The 23457-nt window shown below is 47.9% G+C and overlaps 1 protein-coding gene across 3 annotated transcripts in view; it reads left to right on the top strand.

Moving 5' to 3' along the window:
* Positions 1 to 23457, top strand: part of EARS2 (glutamyl-tRNA synthetase 2, mitochondrial) — a 291133-nt gene that overhangs the window by 248486 nt on the left and 19190 nt on the right. For 2 of the 3 annotated variants that reach the window (XM_069647400.1, XM_069647403.1), the window contains exons 7-8: positions 549 to 679; positions 6002 to 6137. In XM_069647400.1, coding sequence (XP_069503501.1) covers positions 549 to 679; positions 6002 to 6137 — 267 coding nt within the window. The remainder of the gene's footprint in view (positions 1 to 548; positions 680 to 6001; positions 6138 to 23457) is intronic. The other variant, XM_069647402.1, reaches the window with a different exon arrangement.

Below are 23457 nucleotides of genomic sequence, written 5' to 3'. Positions count from 1 at the left end.
CTCACACATACTCTTCGTGCTCCCTCATGTCAGAAATAAAACAATCTGAAGACGTTGAGGCGTGATGGACCATGGGTACAGTCACACTAGGGATAGTATTACAAACATGCACAGTCGAGGTCCCTTTTTGAACTTCAAAAACAAGTCATGCAATACTCTGTACCTACCATTACATGTCGGCGCATGCAAAGCATGTGAATGTAAGCAGATACAAGCGTCTGAAAGACGATTACAGGTATGTAATGTATGTCTTATGATCTCTCTGCTTCTGCTACAGATGGCAGTCTTGTCTCTCTATTTTTCCATATACTCTTTTGACCGCTCTTTGCGCTGAAAGGATCTTGCTATCCATCCGTCCTTAATTTGTTTGGTCTTTTAATCACTCTACAACAATGTTGTCCCCTGCCATCTTTGGATTTAGAATGCCATTGTTTTCACTGCCCACTCTAAATTAAAGTTGATGCTGGTTGTATTAGGTTTTTCAAAATTGACTGTTTACATTTTCGGTTTTTGCCTCCGTAAAGTAAAATTCTCTCTCCTATCTTCAGGGGCACATAACCCGCCTGACAGATCTGCTATCCACATCCTATTCCTACCTCTGGGTACGTCCGTCTGTACCCAGAAAGCAGCTTGAGGCGATCTCTGTGGAGGTTGACAAGATCACAGGGCTGGTGCTTGGGTGAGTGTGATTACTGTATACAGTTACAGCTCTATGTATTTGTGAGTTTATGCAGTATTTGATCAAGCATACTGCACTATGGATGCATCATGCGCACCCTTCAAACATAACGCCAGCAAAAGGCTAGAGTGGATGACCCTTTTTCTTCCTGCTCTACTTATATTGTAGCCCTCTGTCTGATCTTCCATATTCTCCCTTTATCTGCACTTTCTTTTCTTGCGTTTGGCACCTGTGACGAGCCCTGGGAATTTGTCTCCTCTCCTCAAGTAGGTGCCACGCCCTTTGGGACAATGGAGGTAAGCCTGCTAAGCTTAACACCCCTATGGGACAGGGCAAGCGGAATCCCACAGCGATTGCCCCCCCCCCCCACTTACCCCTTTAGAGGACAGGGTATCCCTAGAAAGGGATACAAGTTGTCCTCCCTATTCCCAAGATCCCAATGTATGTTGACTGCATGGGATTTAAATTGTATAATAACTTGAAACTTAGTGTAAGAATGACTGGCGTGGCTGCTGACCCTTTCTATGCACAGTTTTTGCGGGCAGCGACAGATCAGTGGGAATTCCCACTCCTTAACCAAGGGGATGATAAAGACCCAATTAGGAAGGAGAATCCAGCTGCAGAGCGGGAGAGACACAGAACCCTCCCCCTGTAAATTGTGGCAGGAAGGTGTACGCCTGGCTTGGTGGACCAGAGCCCGCTGAATGCTCACAGCCCGGTAGGGGAAGAGCCACACAGAGCACAAGCTGCCCAACAACCTGCATGCTGAGAGACCGGCCGGAAGCCCACAGGAAAAGGAGGGAAATTCCCCCAGAGCAGGGAGCACCTGGCTGACAGGAGCCACGTGGAGCACATGCCTGACAGCTGGCATGCTGAGAAGATTGGCACCGGGGCCCACTAGAAGACTGCAGGGAAAGGAGGCAAGCTCCCCCCCTGAGCAGAGCACCAAGAAAAAGATGCGGAAGTGGAAAGTTGTTCGTCGACCTTCCAGAGTCGCCCGAGGAGGCCCACACAAGACCAAAGTTAATGGTTGCTCCAGGGATCCGGCAGCTGGTAGGCGAGGTTGAGCAAGACCTCAGGTGTGGCGAGTGACATAGGGCTCCAAGGCGGGGTAAACCAATTTAAGCCCCAGGGTGGGGTGAAAGGAACTGGGTCCCTTAGTGTGGGTGAAGGACACTGTTGGGGAGAATTCTCATAAAAGTGCTAATTCCCTTCACCTTAGAGACCCCCAGCGGATTTTGAGGATTTTATTTTTTTTACCTGGAAAGAGTGTGCGCCTTTTTTCCCCACTCTCATGTATTTTGATGTGTGTTTTACATTTGTGTTCTTTAATTATGGAGTTTTAGATACCTCCATGGGCATCATCTTTTCATGTGCTACATGGCACCTTCAGTGCAGTGACACAGGGATGTCTTTTTAGACTTCTGAAAGGTTTAAATACCTTCTCTCGGATAAACTACTGTTTCCCAGAGAATGTAAAGTGAAATTGACTTTACTAGTCTTTCCAAATTCATAGACCCAGCACACACCATCTTACAATGGAGTGCTGCAGGGGTTACATAGTATCCCCTGTGTCTAAATACTCATGTAGCAGTCAAGTGCTAAAGATTGGAGTATGAAAATGTAAAGCTAGCTTTGATGGCTAGATTTGGGAAAACTCCTTCCCAGTGCCTTAAGAGGTTTATGACCCTCAAAAAGCATAATGGTACCCCTTGGGCTACCTGGGTGTGTGAATGTTTGAAAAACTTAGATGGTTGGGTAAAGGGTTACAGAGTTAACACTTTTGAAGGAATGAGAAATCTATTTTTGTTAGAATCTATTTTTGATGCCTGCTCTCCTGAGCTGAGACAGCACTTGGCTTACTCTAAGGAAATTGATCCAAAGAAGTTAGCAAAGGCTGCTGACTTGTGGGTGCCAACAGGGCCACTTGCAAGGATTCTGGGGCAACTCAGAAGAAGGATGATGGGCAGCAGCAAAAGAAAGATGGCAAAGACAATTCTAATACCTCCAATCCAAAAGAGGGCCCCAAACATAAGAATGGTAAGCCACAAGGGAAACCGAATCAGGCTAGTGAAACCTCTGGTGCCAGACCAGAGGGAGGTCAGCAGAGACCCCCATTTGTTAAAACATTTGAAAAATGGTATGCTTGTGGGTCTACTGACCATGTGAAGGGGGGGGTCCCAGATGCAAGGGTAAACCTTCAGGGGTCCACCCTGTCTCCTTAGCCTTCTCCCCAGAGGAAGAAGTACATGTGACAAGTGGTAACTTTCAAGTACTGACTGAAGACCCCATTGGAGTCTCTGCCAGTGTTTCATTAGTGTCCCTGGGTCTAGGGGAACAGCAGAATTTAGATGTCTATAATTTGATTCCAGATAACACAAAATAATAGTACAAGGGCAGTGTACTTGTAAATGGTCAGGAGACCCCTGCCATTAGAGACACTGTGGCCAGCATTACTGTAGTGGATTAATCTTTTTTCAAGGCTGAGGATGTTGCTAAGGCACCCAAATGCCTCACCAAGCTTGATGGAGGCCCTGTCCAAATGCTTCCTAGACTACCAGCTCTCATCCAGTGCAACAACACGACTGTCAAGATAATCAGCTTGTGACCCGACAAATGATCCTTTTTCGCCTAAACTACTTCTGAGAACTTTTGCAAAGACTTTACCGTTTGATACCAGAACTGCTCTTTCCTATCCAGAACACTAGCCCATTGACTTTGGCCTGGCCTATTGACTTGAATTAACTCCTCTGGTGAACTGAAACTATTTGCACGGCCTAGAAAGTATATGTGATCTATTCTACTTACTTTTGTCCTTTTTACTCACTGCTAAGTAACTGAACTGCCATTTGGCTCCCATTTCAGGGGAGCTCAAACTGTCTCAAAATCTTAGTTTTGTATTGAAGTGTATTGGTATATAATATTAAGTTGCCGCCTTCTAGTGAAATGTTTTCTAAATGATTGTATAATGAATTACTAAGTGTTTATACCAGGAAACCTTGAGTATAAGTGTCTCCTTGAACCACTGTGATTGAAAGTCCTCTGTGTAACTTTTTGTACTGCTCACATTCACTCTTGAGATAAGCCTGGCTGCTCAGCTCGCTACCAAAAACTGTGTGGTACAGACTTATACCAAAGGTTGTTTTGGCTAACACCTGTAGTCCTAATTGTGTGTAGTGGTCCAGGGGGGGCCCTGCCTGCAATTCTGCCTAACAGACATAAAACCTCAAGAATGGGTGGAAGAAGTGAGACCCCAGATGGGGTGTGAAAGACCAGATATGAAGGTAATGTGAGAGACAAAGACCCCAAGGCAGGGAGAAGTGTGACCCCAAGAAGGGGTGAGAGAAACTGCCACCTGAAGCAGTGTACAAACCAAGAACTGCATTGAGGGCAAAAACACAAGGCACATTCCTGGTGAAGATTTCCTGTGAAACCCTCAAAGGGAAGGGATGACAAGTCAGAATTTCCATTGTATATGGATAGGTAGGGAACCACCTGATACTTTAAAAAAATGATTTCACTTTCACAATTATTTTTAAGAAACAGTATTTGTCGACCGTTTTTCAGAACACAGTGGTATTGCTCTGGGCACAAGAGTACATATAACTAATCCAAATTCCGTGACAGAAACACGTGCTCATACTTGGCTTAAAAGTGAGCTGAACAGTCATATCATTTTACCATCTTTATAAACATTATTTTGTCAAATAGGATTACTTGTGTGCATGTAGCCAAGGGTCTAGCTCTGATGACGGACGGTGCCCGAAATGCATTGACCAAGATAGACCGTGTATTAACACTGCTTCACTCAAAATAAATACTTAACCCACAATTCTGATGAACATTGTATGGATCATGAGCATTATGAAAAAATAAGTCTAAAGATGTTAAAATTATATTACTGTTCAGCTCACTTTGGAGCCAAGCATGAGCACATGCTTTTTTCAAAGGCGACTATGGAATTTGGATTAGTTACAAGTAAGATGTTCCCATGGGAAGGGACACACCGAGAGAGATTTCTGAGACTTTGATTTAAACTGTTCAGAGGAAAGTAAGCTCTTGAAAAGACATTCCATCTACTGACTGAGACTGCATTGAGCGAGGAGCCATTTTGAGAGACATTCCATAGGGGTTAGAAACCAGCCACCATTCAGTACCTGTGTTTGATTTCTTAGTTTTCTTTTATAGTGTTGAGGAGAGAACTTCTGGTTAGCATAGGTTTCCGGACAGAGGGCTTTCTTGGTTTGTAACAGCCCTCCTAATGTAGATTCCTTTGTAGAATAGGGCAGAGAGTCTTGGGAACAGTGCAGGTTTGTGATTGATAATAAAGGAACATAACATACAATGCCACCTTGTCAGTCTTCTGATTCTGATCAACCACACTCCTCTGACTCTTTGCATTGACAACCTCCACCCTGGCTCTTTCCATTCTGCATTTCTCCAACTCCAATACTCTCCATCACCAGGGGTCAAATCCTAAAAAAAAAAGTCAAAGGACTCATTAACATACCAATTGAACGTGGAGTCACCAGAAATTAGCATCATATGGTACCCCCTGAAAAAAGTGGGGAACTTTGAATGATGTGGGGAGACTTTGTCCACCCAATGTACCCTCGACTTGAGCCTGTCCCTCCCCAATCACAGCTTCTCCCTTTGCACCCCTCTACACATATAGTGAAAAGTTCTCGCTTCAGCTGCTTGTAGGAATTGTAATGCATTCTTCAGTGTGCTTGTTCCTGGATGAAAGGGAATGTATGAATTGTGAATGAAAAACTCAACAGTCCCCCGCCCCTTTGTACCCGTTTCTCCTGAAAACCTAACGTGTGTAACCTACCTTACCCCGCCCCAAATCCTTCTTCCAAGATGTGGACATTTGAACCTATGGACTTATAATAAAGCCAGAGACTGCCGTTACAACATAGTTTTAAGTCTCCCTGTCATGCCAACACACTACTTTATTAGCATGGTTTTGATTGTAACCCAACTTCTATGTTGGTGTCTGTATCTTGATGACGGGTGGTGTTTGCATAATGCGACACTGCAGTCGGCTTCTATTTCTCAGGCCGTTGTACCTCTTGTAGTTCGCAAAATCGGTTATGCTTATGGATCAATATAATGTCCTGCATTCAAGGAATCCACAGGCTGCTTCCACTATTCCAAATCCACGGGGAAGAATGTCACACGTGAAGGTTGGAGACCATATATTTAGCAGGAAAAAGTGTGATGGCGCTGAAACTGAGGCCAGTCTGTGATCAGGCTGTTCAGCTGTGCTTCTATCCAGGCCATTTAATGTCACTAACCCCCTGTTATCTTTTTTACAAGGCTGCTTCAGGCTGGTTCTCCAGACCGGACTACAGATGAACTGAACACAGAGTTGAAGGTCCTGCAGGGCCAGGTAAAGCAGACCAAGTACAGTGAAACCATGAAGCTTCTTCGCATGGCACTGAGTGGGCAGCAGGTACAGTAATCGCCACCCCTTTGAGATTACATTAAAGTAGCAAATAGGCACTCCATCTTGGGTGCATTTCCTTTGGGGCGAAAACAAGTAAATACAAGCTGGTGAGGGCTCTGCCAGTAACGATTGAAAAGGTTAAGTCCTGTTCCTGCACTTCAACTGTAGTTTAAGAAACGATATGTTTTGATTCAATTATCTTAAGAAATGGGTGTCTAAATGAGGCGTGATAGGGTCGTCTCATACTGAATTCAAGACCACATTAGATTACGTTACAGGTCTACTGGTATGTTCTGTCTCCCTTCCCAAGTTGATCTGAACTTCTTCTCAGGAATAGGTGGTAGTCTTTCTCAAAATTATTCTGGACTGTGCGGCAAAGTAGAATTAATTACACTCCAACAACAAACACTTTCTGATTCAGCATTATATTTCCAGAATGTAGCCTTTAGGTAGTTTCTTTCTCAATCATATAACGTTTTGGGGCCTCATGGCCCAGAATACTGTTTGCTTTGTCCAATGAATTGAGCACGTTGGGATTGCACTTCCTGGCATGTTTTGTCACTTTCTTGTTCGCTCTTTCTTGCATCATAAAATGCTTTCGAACCTCACTTCCCAGACTGCGGCATCGTTCTTTTGTGCTTGCAATATTTATCATTCAATACATTTTAAAACCACTTCCCAACATGCAGTATTTTCAATTCTTCTTTCTTTATATATGTATATCTGGAATTGAGCAACTGTGGGACAACCTTTCAACACCTCTGGGTTTCCTGTCTTTGGACACCTTACCCGACCGTGTTTTGTCTTGGAGTCCACAGAACAAACAAATGCCTGATTTGAGGCTCACTGTTTTATTAATTATGCGAAGCGCCTTTTAGGATGTTACGATCGATTTTCAGAATTGGCCTATGGACCGATTCTGAGAGGCCACCCTATTCTGGTGAACAGGAAAAGGCATTAATGCCTAGCCAAACTATCAAGGTAGTAGTACATCTTTGACTACTTTAAATACAGTTCTGTTTATTTAGGCTTTGGACAACTCTTATCAGTTAAAAATCAAAGGTAAGTAAATCACTTAACATACACGACAAATATATATATATATACATATATATATATATCACACACACAATGACTTTTGGGGTTGCTCTAGCTGCAGAGCACCAATGCATTTCGGTAAGAGCAGCAAAAGAGCACTATAATGTAGCAAAGTAAGCGAAGTAAAGATAAGGTAAGGGGGCTCGCAAAATATCCCCACCGACTCGCATAGCGGAGGAGATTTTCATGGCGAGTACAAGAGTACAGGGATGTAGAAAACTTGGTGCGAACACATTTTCTTTGCATTAAATAGCATATAAACGTTTCACTGTGCTGTGGCTGGCCACTAGGTGGCAGCATTGCGCCAAATATGAAATTTATTAAGGATGACATGCACCGTTTTAAGAACAATGGAAGGAACGTTGTTAAGAGATCCAGTCACACCACACTGGGGGGAGCCCAGGGGAGAATGCTTGACAAGAAATCCACCGATCACTGTCAGGCAAGGGAGAGGTAGGGTAAGGACTATGGGCCTCATCACGACCCCAGCGGTAACCCTTAAACATGACTAACGGATTTACTGCCACAGTTACCACTCTGACAAATCATGAGTCGGTGCAAATACTGCCGACTGTATTACAGACGGCACAATTAACACTGATGCAAGGAAGTGCAATTACCACCACATCACAAGTCCTGACACAGCGGAATTAGTGCCGAAATGCAGTGCTAATACTGCCGAAAACAAAGCCCAGTTGCCTCCAGGTGGAGTTAAATGCATACAGGAGCCACAAATGAAGCCACAGTTAAACCCAATCTAATCAAGAGGGCTACATAAGGCACACGCCTTCCCCCAAACACAGTTTCAACACCATTCTGCCACTAGAGATTGCGAGATGGGACATGCAGCTACTCATGCGCCTGGAACTACAGATGCAGGAAAAGCAGCCTAGGGCACAGGGTGCAGAGAGGAGGAGATGCCAAGTAAGGCGTGCACCAATGCCCAGGGTCGGGCCCTCACCTTGGACCCTCACTGACAGCTGGTAACCCTGTACCGCCACAACAGGGAGACCATAAGTGAGCTGCTCACCACAATCCAGGGGGACATAGAGAGCAGGACTAACATCAGGACAGCTGTGCCCCCACTGCTAAAGCTAGTGTCCGTCCTGCAATTCCTAGGAACTCACACCTTCCAGCACTCTGTGGCCATGCTGCAGGGCATGGCACAGCACACATGTTGTGCAGTGTTAGTCTAGGTGCTGGATGCCCTCATGCTACATCTCACTGCCCACCAGCCCAGCACAGGTGCACACCATGAAGGCACAGTTCTGTGCCATTGCACACATGCCAAATGTCATTGCAGCGCTGGACTGTGTACGCATGTGGTGTTGGTGCCCCCCCCCCCCAGGCCCACAAAGCAGTGCACCGCCACAGGAAGCACTACCACTCACTAAACTTGCAGACGACCTGCGCTCCCAACCTGTACATCCCCCCACTGTTGTGCCTTCTACGCTGGTTCCACCCACGACGCCATGGTCCTACACAATAGTACATTGCTTGGATACATGTAGAGGCACAGAGGACAACGGACGTAGATAGTGGGTGGCATCACACAATACGTGAAGGTGCTGCAATGCATCCAACCACATTTTGGGGGGGGTGCATGGGCACAACCTCAGAATGCATGCCTTGACAAGCCAATGTACATGTCGGACCTGCCCTCCTCCTGGACCAATGACGCTGTACACACCAGAGAACATATACATGTTGGAGGTACCTTTATGAATACGCCGATGCACATCGACAGTAAGAATTACCAACACAAGCATGAATACAGGTACCACAATGCAACATGTTAGATCCACAATCAATGTTACACAAAGTGTGACATGACATCCCACACCAATGACCACACCAGTACCACAGCCAAGTACCTAGGTACACTCCGCCATCAATGTAGAGTCGCTGCCCTCAGAAGCTTATGAAGGCCCAAGAAAAAAATCAATCAGGCCACATGCACAAGAGCAATATACTGACACAAGACAGCCACCATGTCATCTTGACATGACAACGATAGACCCTTGAAATTACATCTGCTGCAAGAGAACAGGGTGCATGTGGTCACACTACAATGCATGAGGCGATAGATACAACATGCACAGGCAGTAAAGAAAATACATGCCTTGCAATTAAGCCCCATATGCATGCACATGATGCCCTTTGCCATGATGCCGTGAAAGGCAACACCCACACTACAGTATGACTTATGGCTCTGCCTTTCTGCTTGCAGGTGACTCCAGGTTCCCTCAGTTGCCTTGGCTCATGACCTGTGCTAGATCCACAGGCGCCAGAGGAGTTGGCCTACAATCACGTTCACAGCAGGACGCGGGTCTGTATTTACCGTACCTTTGGCCTCCTGAAAGCCTGTTTCCGCTGCCTAGACCTTACAGGAGATGAACTAATGTATAGCCCAGAATAATTGGGGAAAATCGTGCTGGTGTGTGCTATGCTGCGCAATATCTGTCTCCAGAGGAATGTCCCTCTACCCCCTGATGTGGACATGCCACCCCCTAAGGATCAGGACACCATGGCAGTGGCGTCTGTAAACATTTGCAGATATGGTGTTGGAGCTGGACGAGTAGTTCGCCAGGAACTGATGGACAATTATTTTGAATAAGTGGACATGGCACATACCATGCACCACTGTGGAGACTCACAAATCTATGAATAAACACATTGACACAACGAGGAATGTCCTGCATTGATTCAGTTGAACAATGGTTTAATATGGTAGTGCACAAACTATCCCCTCCCCCCAACACCACCCCAACACACTACCCCCCCACCGCCCACAACACCGCCCCAATGCGCTCACTGTGGTTAACAACTATGACAGAGTCAGTTGCATTGCCTCTTTCCCCTCAGAGCTTCCCTAAGTGACTTTGTGCCCAGATAGCACTCAGAACAGCACCTTGGGGTGCTTGGCAATTAACCCTATGTAGGTGTTGCAGAACTCGAGGCAGTGGACCTTAGCCCCCGCATAGGTTGCAGAGTCCATTCCATGCTCTGCTGCATAGCCTCTTGAAAGGAAGAGATGCCCTATGTCAGCTTCCTCACGCGCTGGCCATACACAGTCAGTGCGACAGTTGTAGCAGCCGCCTGTGCCCGGTTGCCCTCTATGCTCCGCACAATCCTGCGTCTAGCACCCTGCATGCTGTCCTGGATGGCCTGGAGGTGGAGGGAGTGGGTAATTGGTGCCCACCCTCCCACCCCCAGGCTGCTGTGGAGGGGGGCTGAAGTGGCACCGCATCAGGTCACCCAGACTTGCTGTGCCTGCTGGCGTGTGTCCCTGCCCATTGGTACATTTTATGCTAACTGGCGCTTGGTCGGTTATTTGCTATATGCATTGGGTGGGGGTTAGTGGGTGACTCCCCTCCTGGCTGCTGGAACCCGCCTCACCTCCACCAACTTCCTCGATCCCCTCCATATCGAGGATGTTTCTAGCCTTCTCCTCCCACAGTGTGAGGGCAAGAGGCACTGTGGTGCCGCATCCTGTGGCCATGGCCTCCTGCCTCTTTTGGGAGAGGATGTCCTCCACTCTGACCCAAAGGTCATTCCACTGCTTCCGGCAGTCTTCGGCAACCCAGGGAACCATGCCAACTGCCGTCAACTTCTGGCTTATTGCTTGCAGGTTGCAATCTTCCGCCGCTGTCCCGATGTTTCCCTCTGCCTGCTACCATATAGATGTCCCACCACCTCATCACTGAGGACTTGTAGCTCCCCTTCACTGAATTTAGGCTTCCGGTTTTCGGGGCACCCTCCTTCTGGTCCTCTCTTGCAACATGATCCCAGTGGCCTTTGGGTCCGGATGGCTGCACAAATGTGGGATTCAGGTTAGATTCTGTTTTTCAAGGTGGCTGCCGCCATGCTCCCCATTACAGCGATGGCGCTATTTCTGCCGATTAACCAGCGGTAACAGTAATTGTGCTGGGTTTTGGTGGTTTATGAGCAAAGTGTCCTGTTTCGGTGCTAATTCTGCCAGACGGAATTAGCATTACCGTCAAAGTGGTGTGCCCGTTTGACGCGTTGTGATCCGCCACAAATTGCACCGCAGGACACGGCAGTAACGCTAATTCCACTTGGCGGAATTAACACAGAGATACTGCTAGACCTCTGATGAGGCCCTTTGTCTGTTAAACCACAGAGGAAGTGGAAACGGGCATTCTGATGAGGCCCTATGTCTGTTAAACCACAGAGGAAGTGGAAACGGGCATGTTCACCCACCCCCTGTACTCTGATTCACTCAAGAACCTTTTCAAAAGCCACTGGAATCCCTGAGCCACAGTGCTTCGTATGTTGGTTCTGTTGGAGGTGGGTTTCGAGGTTGCTGTTGCAGAAGTCATTGTTTGGATTTAGGGCAGACTAGTTGGCGGTTCCACTCTCTGGCAAGATGGTTCCTGGCACTGGACAGCTGGCTGTCCCTGACTGTGGAGGTTGAGAATATACTAATTCACTCTTCGCCTGCACAGGTAAATAGCAGATTAGGTGGTTTACCTCCTGCATCTTCTGCTTTTAATATGCACACAGACATAGGGCGGCTGCCGGCAGAGGACGTGCGTGAGCTTCTCTCCCCACCGGACCACATCAAAAAGCCACTCAATAAAGCAATGTGGAACCAATTGAAAACCTCTCCACTCACCAGAAGGGAGACAACAGCCACCCACCAGTGCTTAAGACGATAGACTGTGCCCCAGCGAGGAACCGAAGCCGAGCGAGGAGCCTGTGGAGAGAAACCAGGAAGAAGCGCAGCCCGGGCCGCATCGGGCCGTGTAGCTAAGGAGGAGCAGGGCGAGGAAGAAGTTGAGACCTGATCGGGCCGTCGGAACCCCAGGAGCAGCAGAGGAAGCAGAGTAGAAAGGTCCCGTCCTTCCCTCCAGAGCGAATCAGGAAGCGGACCAGGTGGGAAACTGCAGCGGGACCAAATGGATCAAGAAGCGGATCAGGGGGGAAACTGCAGCACGAAGAGAGGGACGGGCGCATGCAGTGGAGCGCCACCCCCGGGGGAAGCCAAGAACAGTAGTGCAGGTGAGGATACTCCCCGGGCAGGCTCGAGACATCCCGGGGAGGCCTGCCAAGGGACAAGGAACGGGACAGAAGAGGCACCTCCCTCCCCCACAAGCAACACACACAGCGCCTGCCGAAGACAGCAGGAGAGCGGATCCGAGGGAGGAGGAGGGGGAGATATCGGTGAACACCGTGGGAGTCCCGATAAAGACTGCTAAACAGATATAAGGGGGGCAAAAGCAACAGGTGAAGGAGCACCAAGGGGGCAAAAGCTGCGTGGGGCAGCAGAGGTCCATCAAATACCCACGAACAAGAGAGCAGGAAGAAAAGGGTAGCAGAAACAAGGGAAAAGCGGCTTCAAACATTGTGAACAGGGGAGGGGGGGACATGGCAAACGCCCTCCCCTGGGAACAGTCCAACAGAAACAGCGAGGAAAAAGGGCAAATTGGTGAGAAGGAGAAGGACAAACCTCTGAGGGAGGAGAAGCGAGCTGCGGAACCATCAAGGCAGATAGGCCCCATGCTCGGAAGAGGGGGAATAAGGAAATAAGCTACAAACCTACCACAAGGGGAAAGGGGTGAGACCCACAAGACCCCATAAGGGGATTAACAAGTGAAGCAAACATGCGACAAATGTCAAATCCCTAACCCCCCCAGACACTAAGTAGCAGGGGCCAACAAAGGAGCACGAGAGGGGCAATCCCACACCGGCAACCACAGCAGAAAGAACCCGGAGACAAGAAGACCCCCACCAACCAAGAAAAAGCCATAGAGTAACGCAAATAGGAGCCCAAGGCACACCAAACCCAGCGAGAGAGAATGGCCGAGGCGCAAGAAAAGGGATTGCCCTCGTCTGGGAAAACGGGGCGCACTGCAAAAGGCCCTTTCAACACCCACATGTCAAAGACAGCGGCAGCGACACAACAGAGCCCCCAGGGCAGACAAGAACCAACGTTAAGGCAGCTGTGGATGACGGGCAGCTCGATGGCCCCCAAGAAAGGGGACACACCCCAATACCAGCACACACTAGTAAGAAGAGAAGAAGGAACGATGGCAAGCAAAGAAGACATGCAGGGCTGGTTCAAAAAAATTCAGGATCAATTCATGTCGTCCTCCCAATCGCAATTTAACACACTGAAAGCTGAAATGAAGCAGTCGCAGCAGGAAATTTGCGAAGACGTGGCCAAGCTAGAGAAGAGAACAGAGATGTTAGAATTATCCAGCATATGGAGGAAGACGCACAAAAAAATGACGAAACAGTGGAACACCTGGCACGTCTGGCACAAAACCTTGAACTCCATTGTGAGGACCTGGAAAATCGATCAATGCGGGCAAATAAACGCATAAAAAATCTGTCAGAAGCAGTAGAGGAAAAATACTTGAAAGACACAGTGCAACAAATATTTGCAGACATTCTCGCAGCAGACAAGAACAAATCAATACAAATGGACCATATGCATCGGTAGGACCAAGGAGGGCAGGGGAGCCCGGCGCATGCCCCAGAGATGTGTTAATAGCCATGACATCCTACTCCCAGAAATAGCTTATCCTGCGAAAGCGGGGCATGCAGGGCAAGTAGCAATCAACAGGGATGAAGTACATCTGTACCAGGACCTAGCGCAAACACTCCAAAAACGTAAGCGCATGGGTCCAGTCGTGCAATTCCTGGCAAAGGAAAAAAAAAAGTACAAATGGACATTTCTGTTCAGCCTCCTGTTTACATGGGAAGGACGGAACCACAGAATCGCCACATGCGAGGAAGGTAAACTAATATTAAATCTGCAAAGTGAAGAAGACGAGCTAAACGGTGAAAGGCGAGGAGGACCATCAAGTCGCAGGAAGCCGTGGGAGTGGAAAACAGTCCCTAGGAAAGGGAAAAGTGGTACCAAAACATGAGGGGAAGATGAGGGAAAAAGAAGATGCAAGAATCCGAATGGGAAGGACATGTAAAGTGAGGAGAAAAGTACAGAAGACACCCTAGAAGGGGTAAGGCAAAAATCACGCGTTAAAAAGTATGCAGCCCGAGGGAAAATGTCAAATAAAAGGATTCTCACAAATCTACCAAGCTAACACAGGGGAGAAAAGGGCAGGGGTAATGATTGCACTGCACGATAGATTGGGAGCTCAAGTTAAGGCCATCGACTTGGACAAGGATGGTAGATACGTCTTCCTAAATACAGTAATCGGGGGGGGGGGGGTCCGGCACTGACGCCAGCTTCATTATACATTCCAAATGCGGAGCAAGACGAATATATCAGGGAAATGGTATCTAAATTAGAAATGTTTGCTAAGGGGAAGATAATTCTAGCCAGGGATTTTAATATGGCCTGGAACCCAAAGCAGGACAGGAGCGAGACGGGCTCACAGGGATCTCTTCCCCAACCAAAGCACTCAAACGAAAGACTGGTGGAAGGGTTCACGCACTACTCCCATGTACACGCAACTATGTCACGGATATATTACATCTTGGCATCCACAGGACTAGTGGGGAAAGTGAGGGAAATGGCACTAGGAACCATTTCACTACTCCCCACTATGGATCACATTGATGGTGGGACATACAAAGGAGGGAATGTGGAAGTGGAAATTTCCCACCGACCTCCTACATAACCCAATACAAGTGGAGGTGATAAGGGAACAGCTACAACAATATTTTAGAGAAAACGATTCAGAGGAAATCTCGCAAGACACAATATGGGCTGCCTTCAAGGCATTGATGCAGGGGAACCTAATAGCCCTGAAAGCTGGAGAAGCAGAGGCAACAGTGGGGAAAAGAACTGGAGGCAAAATGATGTGACACACAAAAAGAAAAGGCGAAAACCCCTAGCACTGTTAAAGAAGGCACTGAGACACATTCAGGGCCAATTTGAGACACGAAGTACAAGAGCCGAGACAGCATTATTATACTTAAAACAGAGGAACTATGTGAAGGCCAACCATGCGGACAGACACCTAGCTAGACAGCCAGGGGACAAAAAGGGTCTCAAACAATTATGAGACTTCAAAACAAGCGGGGGCAGGTAAAAACGATACATGAAGACATGGGAGAAATCTTTAGGGATTTCTACCAGAAACTATACTCATCTGATAATCCATCAGAGGAGTGGCAATCGGGCCGTGTAGCTATGGAGGAGCAGAGCAAACAGAATACCTAAGGGGCCTCTTGCTTACATGCATAACAGAGGAAGAAAGAGCTGAACTTGAGGGGGCAATAAAGGAGGAGGAAGTTCAAAAAGCAATTAGGGAGTTGCCAAAGAATAAAGCGCTGGTTCCTGATGGTTACACAGCAATCTTAAATATAGGAGCATTCTGTCCCCAATCCTCACAAAACTGTACAACACATTCCACACAAACAAAAACATCACGCCCTCTATGAATGAAGCCAAACTAATAGTATTCCATAAACTTGGCAAAGACCCGGTGCAACCAGTATCATACAGGTCAATAGCATTAATAAATCTAGATGCCAAAATATACACACAAATATTATCCAAAAGACTAATATATCTATTATCGAAACTAATAAGACAAGACCAATCAGGCTTTATACCAACTAGACAAACCTCAGACAAAACACGTAGAACCTGCCACCTTATAGAGAAAACGGGCATAACGTGCAAACCTGCGCACCTCATCTCACTTGATACAGAAAAAGCATTCGACAGATTAGAGTGGACGATGCTATTCAGGATGATGACGCAAATGGGGTTTGGGACGAACTATATTAACATTAGAGCTAATTATGCAACCCCATCAATGCAAATCACGTTCAATAGCATAGTAACAGGTGAAATTACCCTGGGACGGGGAACTAAACCAGGCTGCCCACTATCTCCGCTCCTCTATGCCATTTATTTGGAACTGATATTAGTCAAAATAAGAGTCAACCAGAATAAAGGGTATAGAAATGGCAGGGGAATCCCATAAAATCATATTCGCAGACAACGTGCTAGTAGCACTTTCGAACCCGGAACAATCACTACCGGCCCTAATATAAGAATTGTAAGACTTTGGGAAGATCTCGGGACTGAAAATAAACAAACAAAAATCGGAAATGTTGAATCTGTCTGCACGCCCCGAAATAATAAAGCATTCGGAGCAGACGACACAAATAAAACAGACCAAAGAGGGAATAAAATACCTAGGCATTACCCTCACAAAAAAAGTAGACCAATTGTACGGGGCAAACTATACCCAACTACTGAACAACATTGGGACTGGCTTGACTAAATGGAACCTGCTCATGGTCACGTGGTGGGGCCACGTGACTACAATGAAAATGGTGACCCTGCCAAAGGGTATTGTACTACTTCAAGGTGCTTCCAATAAGGGTCCCGAAAGCCTTCTTTAGCACCCTGAATAAGGCATTAAACCCTTACATTTGGAAGAGAAAACCCCCAAGGGTAGCAATGACAGTACTCATGGCCCCTAGGAACAAAGGGGGGTTGGCATTCCCACACTTCCACAGATACTATGAGGCAGCTGAACTCTGGGTCATTAGACAATGGATAAGGGGAGACCAATGTAAAATATGGGCACAACAAGATAGGGTGGTAGCGGGAACACCCCTACAGGGACTAATGTGGTTGGACAAAAAGAAGTGACACCCTAACACAAGGATAAGTGAGTTACTGGGCGCAGGGCTGGACATATGCGATGGGGAACCCTAGCAACGCAACCAGCGCCATTTTCCCCCTTGTTTGGCAACCCAGAATTCACACCGGGGATGGCCAAGATGACATTTAAGAAATTGGAAGCAGCGGGCTGCCAGAAATTGAGGGACATGTACCAAGGGCAAACCCTGAGAACGTTCAAAGACTGTGCCCAAGACTTTGGGGTAGAAGACAAAGATAGATTCCAATCCAACCAACTAAAACATTGGCTTGGTGCCCCACAAGTAAAAGCAGTAGCCACAAGGCAACTGACGCCCTTTGAGCAATTCATTACAACAAACACAGGATCACAAAATCTGGTCTTTAATCTATACAAACATTTGAATGACCACGAAGAGCAAGTACAGTGTAACTATATAAGGCGATGGGCGACGGCAACCGAGGAGCCTATTCCAAGGAACCATTGGGAACAACTATGGGAAATGATTCCCAAACTAACAAGAGCAGTCCAGCTAAGAGAGATGTGGATCAAAGTGGTCCTCCAATGGCACTATACGCCGGAAAGAATACACACAAAGTTCACCCAAATGTCTGACCAATGCTAGAGGGGATGCAAAGCACTAGTGCACTGGCAACATATCTGGAGAAACTGCCCAAGGTTACAAGAATTTTGGGGGGAAATTCAGAACCAAATGAAGGAAATATACCTGAGCCTAGAACTATTGGGGGACATTTTCTGGTGGTGTGGCATGTGGGACCCGGAAGCAAAGACACCACACCACGTGATATGATATGGCATTTATAATGCGCCTATACAGAAGTGTTTCAAGGTGCGACGAAGTAAGGGAGGGGGAACAGAGGGAAGACCAACAACGATCCTACTAGGCCAGGTGTCATTCAGATCACGCAAGTGCATGGGAAGGGGAAGGAGAAGTGCGATGGGGGGGAGGGGGAGAGGGCAGTGCAGTACATGGGATAAGAAAATAAACAATAAGTACAAGTAGGGCCAGCAGGTGGCAAGTGCAAGGGTAAGTGCCGACATCAGGTGTCATGTGCGGGTGGTTGGACTGTAGGGATACAGAAAAACAGTCCCCAAGTGCCGGGGTAGCCAGGAAGGCAGTGCAAGAGTGCGACTGGGGGGAGGGGACCTGGGCCCGAGATCAGAGGGTGGGCAGGTAACCAGTGCAGTTTCAGTGTCAGCCAGGATGTCAGCAAGGGAGAGGAGGAGAAAAAGCAGAACCAAAGAGAAAGGTTTTGAGGTGCTTCCAGAACCGAAGATGATTCTCCTCAAGTTTCAGGGAGGCTGTTCCAGAGGGAGGCCCCAGCCAAAAAAAGATCTACCACCAACTCGTTGCTTGGAGAAGCGACTGACCCTGAGGGAGTTTGAGGCAGATGAGCGAAGAGCTTGAGAAGGAAGGTATTTAGGAAGAGAGAGTTGAAGGTATTGAGGCCCCAGGCCCCAGAAGGCCTTGTGGACAATGCAGAGGGTTTTGAACTTAATTCTCGCAGCCACTGGGAGCCAGTGCAGAGATTTCAGTCCTGGAGAGATCCGATCCCTGGGCTTGAGGCCAAGGACAAGTCTCGCAGTCCTGTTCTGGATAAGTTGCAGAGGGCGGAGAGTCTCACAGTCCTGTTCTGGATAAGTTGCAGAGGGCGGAGAGTAGAAGCAGGCAGATTTAGAAAGAGGCTGGTGCAATAGTCCAGCCTAGAGAGAACCAGAGCTCTGGAGACAGTGAGCTTCTGGGGGAAGGTGAGGAAAGGAAGAATACCTCTGAGGTGTAGTAGCTGGTAGTGTGACTTAGAGACATTGGAGATGTGAGGAGACTGTAGAGTCGAAGATTACCATGAGGTTTTTAGCCTTGCAGGTGGGAACAGGAAGAGGACCAAGAGAGGCCGGCCAGAGAGCTACAGGAAAGGAGGGAGCGGGTGTGCCAATGAGGAGAATCTGTCTTACTGGCATTAAGGCAGAGGTCACTGGCGGCACACCACTCCTGGATAAAAGACAGACAGACAGACAGTCAGAGATGAGGGAAGTAGAGGAGGAGGCCAAGGGTAGCCTGAAGATGAGCTGGGTGTCATCCGCATAGGACTGAACGTTGCGGCAGAGAGCGGCGATGCTGTGGGCCAGGAGTGCCAGGTATTGGTTGAACAGCCATGGAGAGAGGTTAGACCCCTGGGGGACACCACAGGTAGAGAAAAAGATAGCGGAGAGGAAGGACCCAAGTTGGACATGGGAGGGGCGGTCGGAAAGGAAAGAAGTCAGCCATGCCAGAGCCTGACCAGTAATACCCAGGTTATCACGGAGACGGTTGAGCAGGATGGCATGGTTGACAGTGTCAAAGGCAGAAGAGAGTTCAAGCAGGATGAGGACGCAAGGGGAGTTGGAGTCAAGGTTGGAGAGCAGGTCTTCACGAATGTTCAGGAGAGCAGTTTTCGTGCTTCTGGCAGCTCAGAAGCCAGACTGATGGTCATGAAGACAACCAACAGATTCAGTGTGTTGATTAAGCTGGGAGATGGCCATTTCTCCAGGAGCTTGCCCTGGAAGGGAGTGATGGAGATTGGGCGATAGTTAGCCGGGCAGGATGGGTCGGCAGAGGGTTTCTTAAGAAGGGGGTGCACCATGGAGTGCTTCAGGGGGGACGGGAAGGCTCCGGTGGCGAAGGAGTGATTGCAGAAATCAGCCAGGGCAGGAGCCAGGGAGTCCATGTGGTCCTTGATAGTTTTGGAGAACAGGAGTGAACCTGTTTGGACGAGACTTTCATAGATCGGACTTGTCTAGAAACCTCGTCTGCAGAGAACAGGGGAAAGGTGGAGAAGGAGGGAGAGGAGGTTGCTGTGGAAAGGCCAGATGAAGAGCAGGGAGTGTGGGGAGGGAGGGGATAGGAGGAGAGAGAGGACAGGATGTCCTGAGTTTTAGAGATGAAATGAGAAGCCAGAGCTGTACAGAGGGCCTGGGAGGGGACAGGAGAGGTAGAGACTGTGGCAGGATTGGCCAGTTCCTTGCAGATTTTAAAGAGTTCAGCCGAGTTGTTAGGTGCCGTAGAGACGCGGGCTTTGATATGTGCTCTCTTCTTGGTTAGGACAGAGAGCTGGTATTGCCTTTGCGGCAGGCCAGTTTGTCGGAGGATGTACATGAAGCACGCCATAACCTAACCCTGCTTATAGCACCATGGCTAACGATAGCACAAAATTGGAAAAAACAAGCTCCCCAAACAATACAGGATTAGTTGTACAAAATATGGAATGGGTGTCATGATGCCCGCTCCCGGGGAGCCGGTTCAAGCCCCGCGTCCCCGAAAGCGGACATCCAGTCCCCAAGGAAGGACCCAGCAACCCCATATAGGGGCCCTTTGGACAGTGTCCTGGCACCATAGGCGCCAGGCTCATTATGGAAGTGCTTGGGTGCACTTACCTGATGCAGACCATGCTGCAGGATCCCGACCTCCTTGAGGCCTGAAAAGAACTACTTTACCTGTGGGACTAATTTACCATCCGGGCGTGGTCGGGGAAGGCTACATACCTGATTGGAGGAAGGATACATACCTGGAACTTCTTCCAAGGCTATTTAAACCCCACCCGAACAGCCACACGTGCTTCGCGTTTTTCTGCATCTAGCGGCTGGACGCTCACTGTGTCTGCTCCTGCATCCTGACTTCTGCCACGCCTGCCAGCATCCTGGATCACCTGCAAAGGAAGAGAAGAAGAGAATAGAAGAAGGAAGAGTCCTTGCCTGCTAAATCCACATCCCGGAGACATCTCGCCGACAATCCTGAAAAGGAAGACTTTTATTTAAAAGCTCATCGCGTCGATCGCTGCAGCGCCGCATTCCACTCACCTTTACAGGGCGCCTCCATGATGAGTAGCGATCATCCGGATTCGCAGTCACACCCCAGTGCCTAGGGAGAAAAAGACCAGAACAAAAGGTGAGAGAGAGAAGGGAATAAGGAAAGCTAAATCTCCATGTTAAGACTTACCTGTTGATTCATTCCCTCTTCATTTCGGGTCCGCGCCGCATCCTGGCATTTCCGGACCCCAGCCCCTAAGGGGAAAAAGAGACATCAGCGTTAATGAGCGAATGAAAAGACATTACCAAAAAAAACGCTCATTAAAGACTTACCTGATTTCTACAAGGATTTCACCTCTCATCTCGGGTCGGTGCCTGTTCCCCGGCATTCCGTACCCCGGCCCCTATGGGGAAAAAGACACTAGCATTAGTACATTGATGCATGGACACAAGGGGAACCGCTTATCAAAAAACTTACCTGGAAGCCAAGCAAGTTTGGTTCTCACCAATCCGAAAATCCAGTGAAGTAACTGGATACCAACGCGCCCCTGCATCAGGAGGATGGAGAGCTCGTCCTTTCAGACCCTAAGGTGAGACGCTACGAGGAATCACAAAAGGGTTTCGAGGAGGGTGAGAGGGGAAAGTGGGAGGCTGATTGCATTACCCCGCAGACAGTTCATCCCCTATTTTTCGCCTACAGAAGGATACTTCTGCGAGCCAGACAAGCCAGATTTGGGGGCCCGGTCCAGTCCGTCTTCCGAACCCTGCGCATCACCTTAGAAGAGGTCACAGCAGCGCGAACCAGGACAGCGCCTCCGTGGGAGTCAGGTGAGCGTTACAATGGGTGACATACAAGATACAAGGAGACCAAGGGAGATTCCGAAATTAATGGGGCCCAGTGCTTACCTATCTACAGAGTGACTACATGGTACAGTGGTGCCCACACAAGATAAGAATATCAGACATATCGAACAAGCGCAAGGGGAGAAAGGCGGACAGAACCTCTGGTTGGGAAGAGGGGTTCGGGGTTATCTGATTATTGTTCTTTGTTATGTAAAAACCAATACAAATATTTTCACAAAAAAACAATCCTCGGTGAAGCCGATTCCAGATAAAGTGGCGGTGGCGATCCCGAAGGTCAGGGCAAATGTGATTAGGGCTCGGGAGTCATTGACTGCTGACTGCATAATCATTGATGCAGCCCCTAGGTCAACACCAGTTACTCAGTTCTTGTCCAAACCAGTGCAGAAAGACTTGCCTTCACAAGAAGCCAGTTCATCTGGTCCTGCTTTAACCCAGTCAGGGTTCCCAGAGGCTGTTCTGGAAGTGTTGGGTACGGCTCTTTATCCTCGGAGATGTCCCCTTTTGCAGGGCCCCCTCAGACTGGACACTGAATTTTGTGCGGAAGCCTCCATAGTGGGTAGAAAATTTCCCTGTTTAAGTAATTCACGAACTGGCATTTGGCAAACTACCAATATTACCCGGCAAGTGGGTGAAGACCCATCTTGGAAACAGCCAAACAGATCTATAGAGTCCTGAAAGGCTCTCGAGGAGTGGATTCATTTGGTGCTGCCTCCGAGCCCCATGTTCCAGTGGGCCCTGGTGCACTTTGAAGTTCGATGACCTCTAGTGTTTATTCCAGGCACAAAAAAAATCAGAAAGGAGCCAGAGTTTAGGTTCCTGATTGTGTCCTACCGGATAAGCGCACTTGGTTCTAAATAGGGCCAACATCCTGCAACTCCTTGGTGAGATTCCCAATTTGCGGGCTATCGCCTCCAGGGACTTGGATTGGGTAGATTTCATCGACCTTTATCGTACTGACAGGGCGCTAGTATACATTGGCTCCAAGATGATCCTGGACTCCATCTTTAATGAAATTCAATCTATGCGAGCACTTGGATTTGATAAATCATCTTTTCAAGAGAGGGAGAAGAATCCTATGGGCGAGATCCAGTGCTTTCCTTTGCCAAGCGAGATTGTTGTTCCATTGGATCCCAGAAGAGGTCCTGCACGGAAATTTCAACTATTAAAGTCTGCTCCTATTAACATGGTGCAGGTTAGGGGATTGGTCATGGCTTGCGGGTTCTCTATCTGGAGCGTGCCAGGTACTTCTCACTTCCCCTAACAAAGAGTGCCTCGCTTGGCGATTGACCTTTCTATCGTGGAATATCTGTGGGCAGAGCCACCTTCTCACCAATCAGTCTATGGGACTTTTTCTTAAAAGTAAAGAACTAGTTTGTGCCGAAAACTTGGTTTTTAAAGGTGGATGCCTTACATGGATTTGTGAGCAGTTTTCAGCCAGCTAAAATGGGTGTCCAGGTTCGTCCCTTTTGGTGGTTTGTTAACCCAGGTGAAATCTTGCAGCGAAATGTGTCTGATTGCATGGGTGTGTGTTTTGGCGTTCTTGCTGCCCATATAAGATTAACTATGTTGCATGTGTCGGCTGTTATGATACTGAATGTTTATTGCCATTTGGGTGTGTGTAGTTTGGCTGATTTTATTGACCAAATTACTGTTATTATTAATGACTGGTATGATAAATTCCTGTGTGGCCAAATAATTTTAGTAGATGATCTTAATTCAACTTGTTTTCCACCTGACTTTGAGTTGGCATACATTTCCAAACAAATCTGGGGAAGAACTGCATGGTCTTTGTTGGCTGAAGAGTTTGAGTGGTTTGGGTCTTTCCATTGTGAAAACCTTTATGAAAATTATCAGGACGGGTGCAACGCCTCTTGCCCTATAGGTAAGGTGGGGATTGCCCTACCTGACAAAACTAAAGAACATTTATGTCCGGAAGTCCAAATAAAGTCTGTGTCAAAACCTAT

The sequence above is a fragment of the Ambystoma mexicanum genome, chromosome 2q (genome assembly GCF_040938575.1).
Source record: "Ambystoma mexicanum isolate Mex_15411 chromosome 2q, UKY_AmexF1_1, whole genome shotgun sequence".
Classification (NCBI taxonomy): domain Eukaryota; kingdom Metazoa; phylum Chordata; class Amphibia; order Caudata; family Ambystomatidae; genus Ambystoma; species Ambystoma mexicanum.
This window is presented reverse-complemented; position numbering and strand designations above follow the sequence as displayed.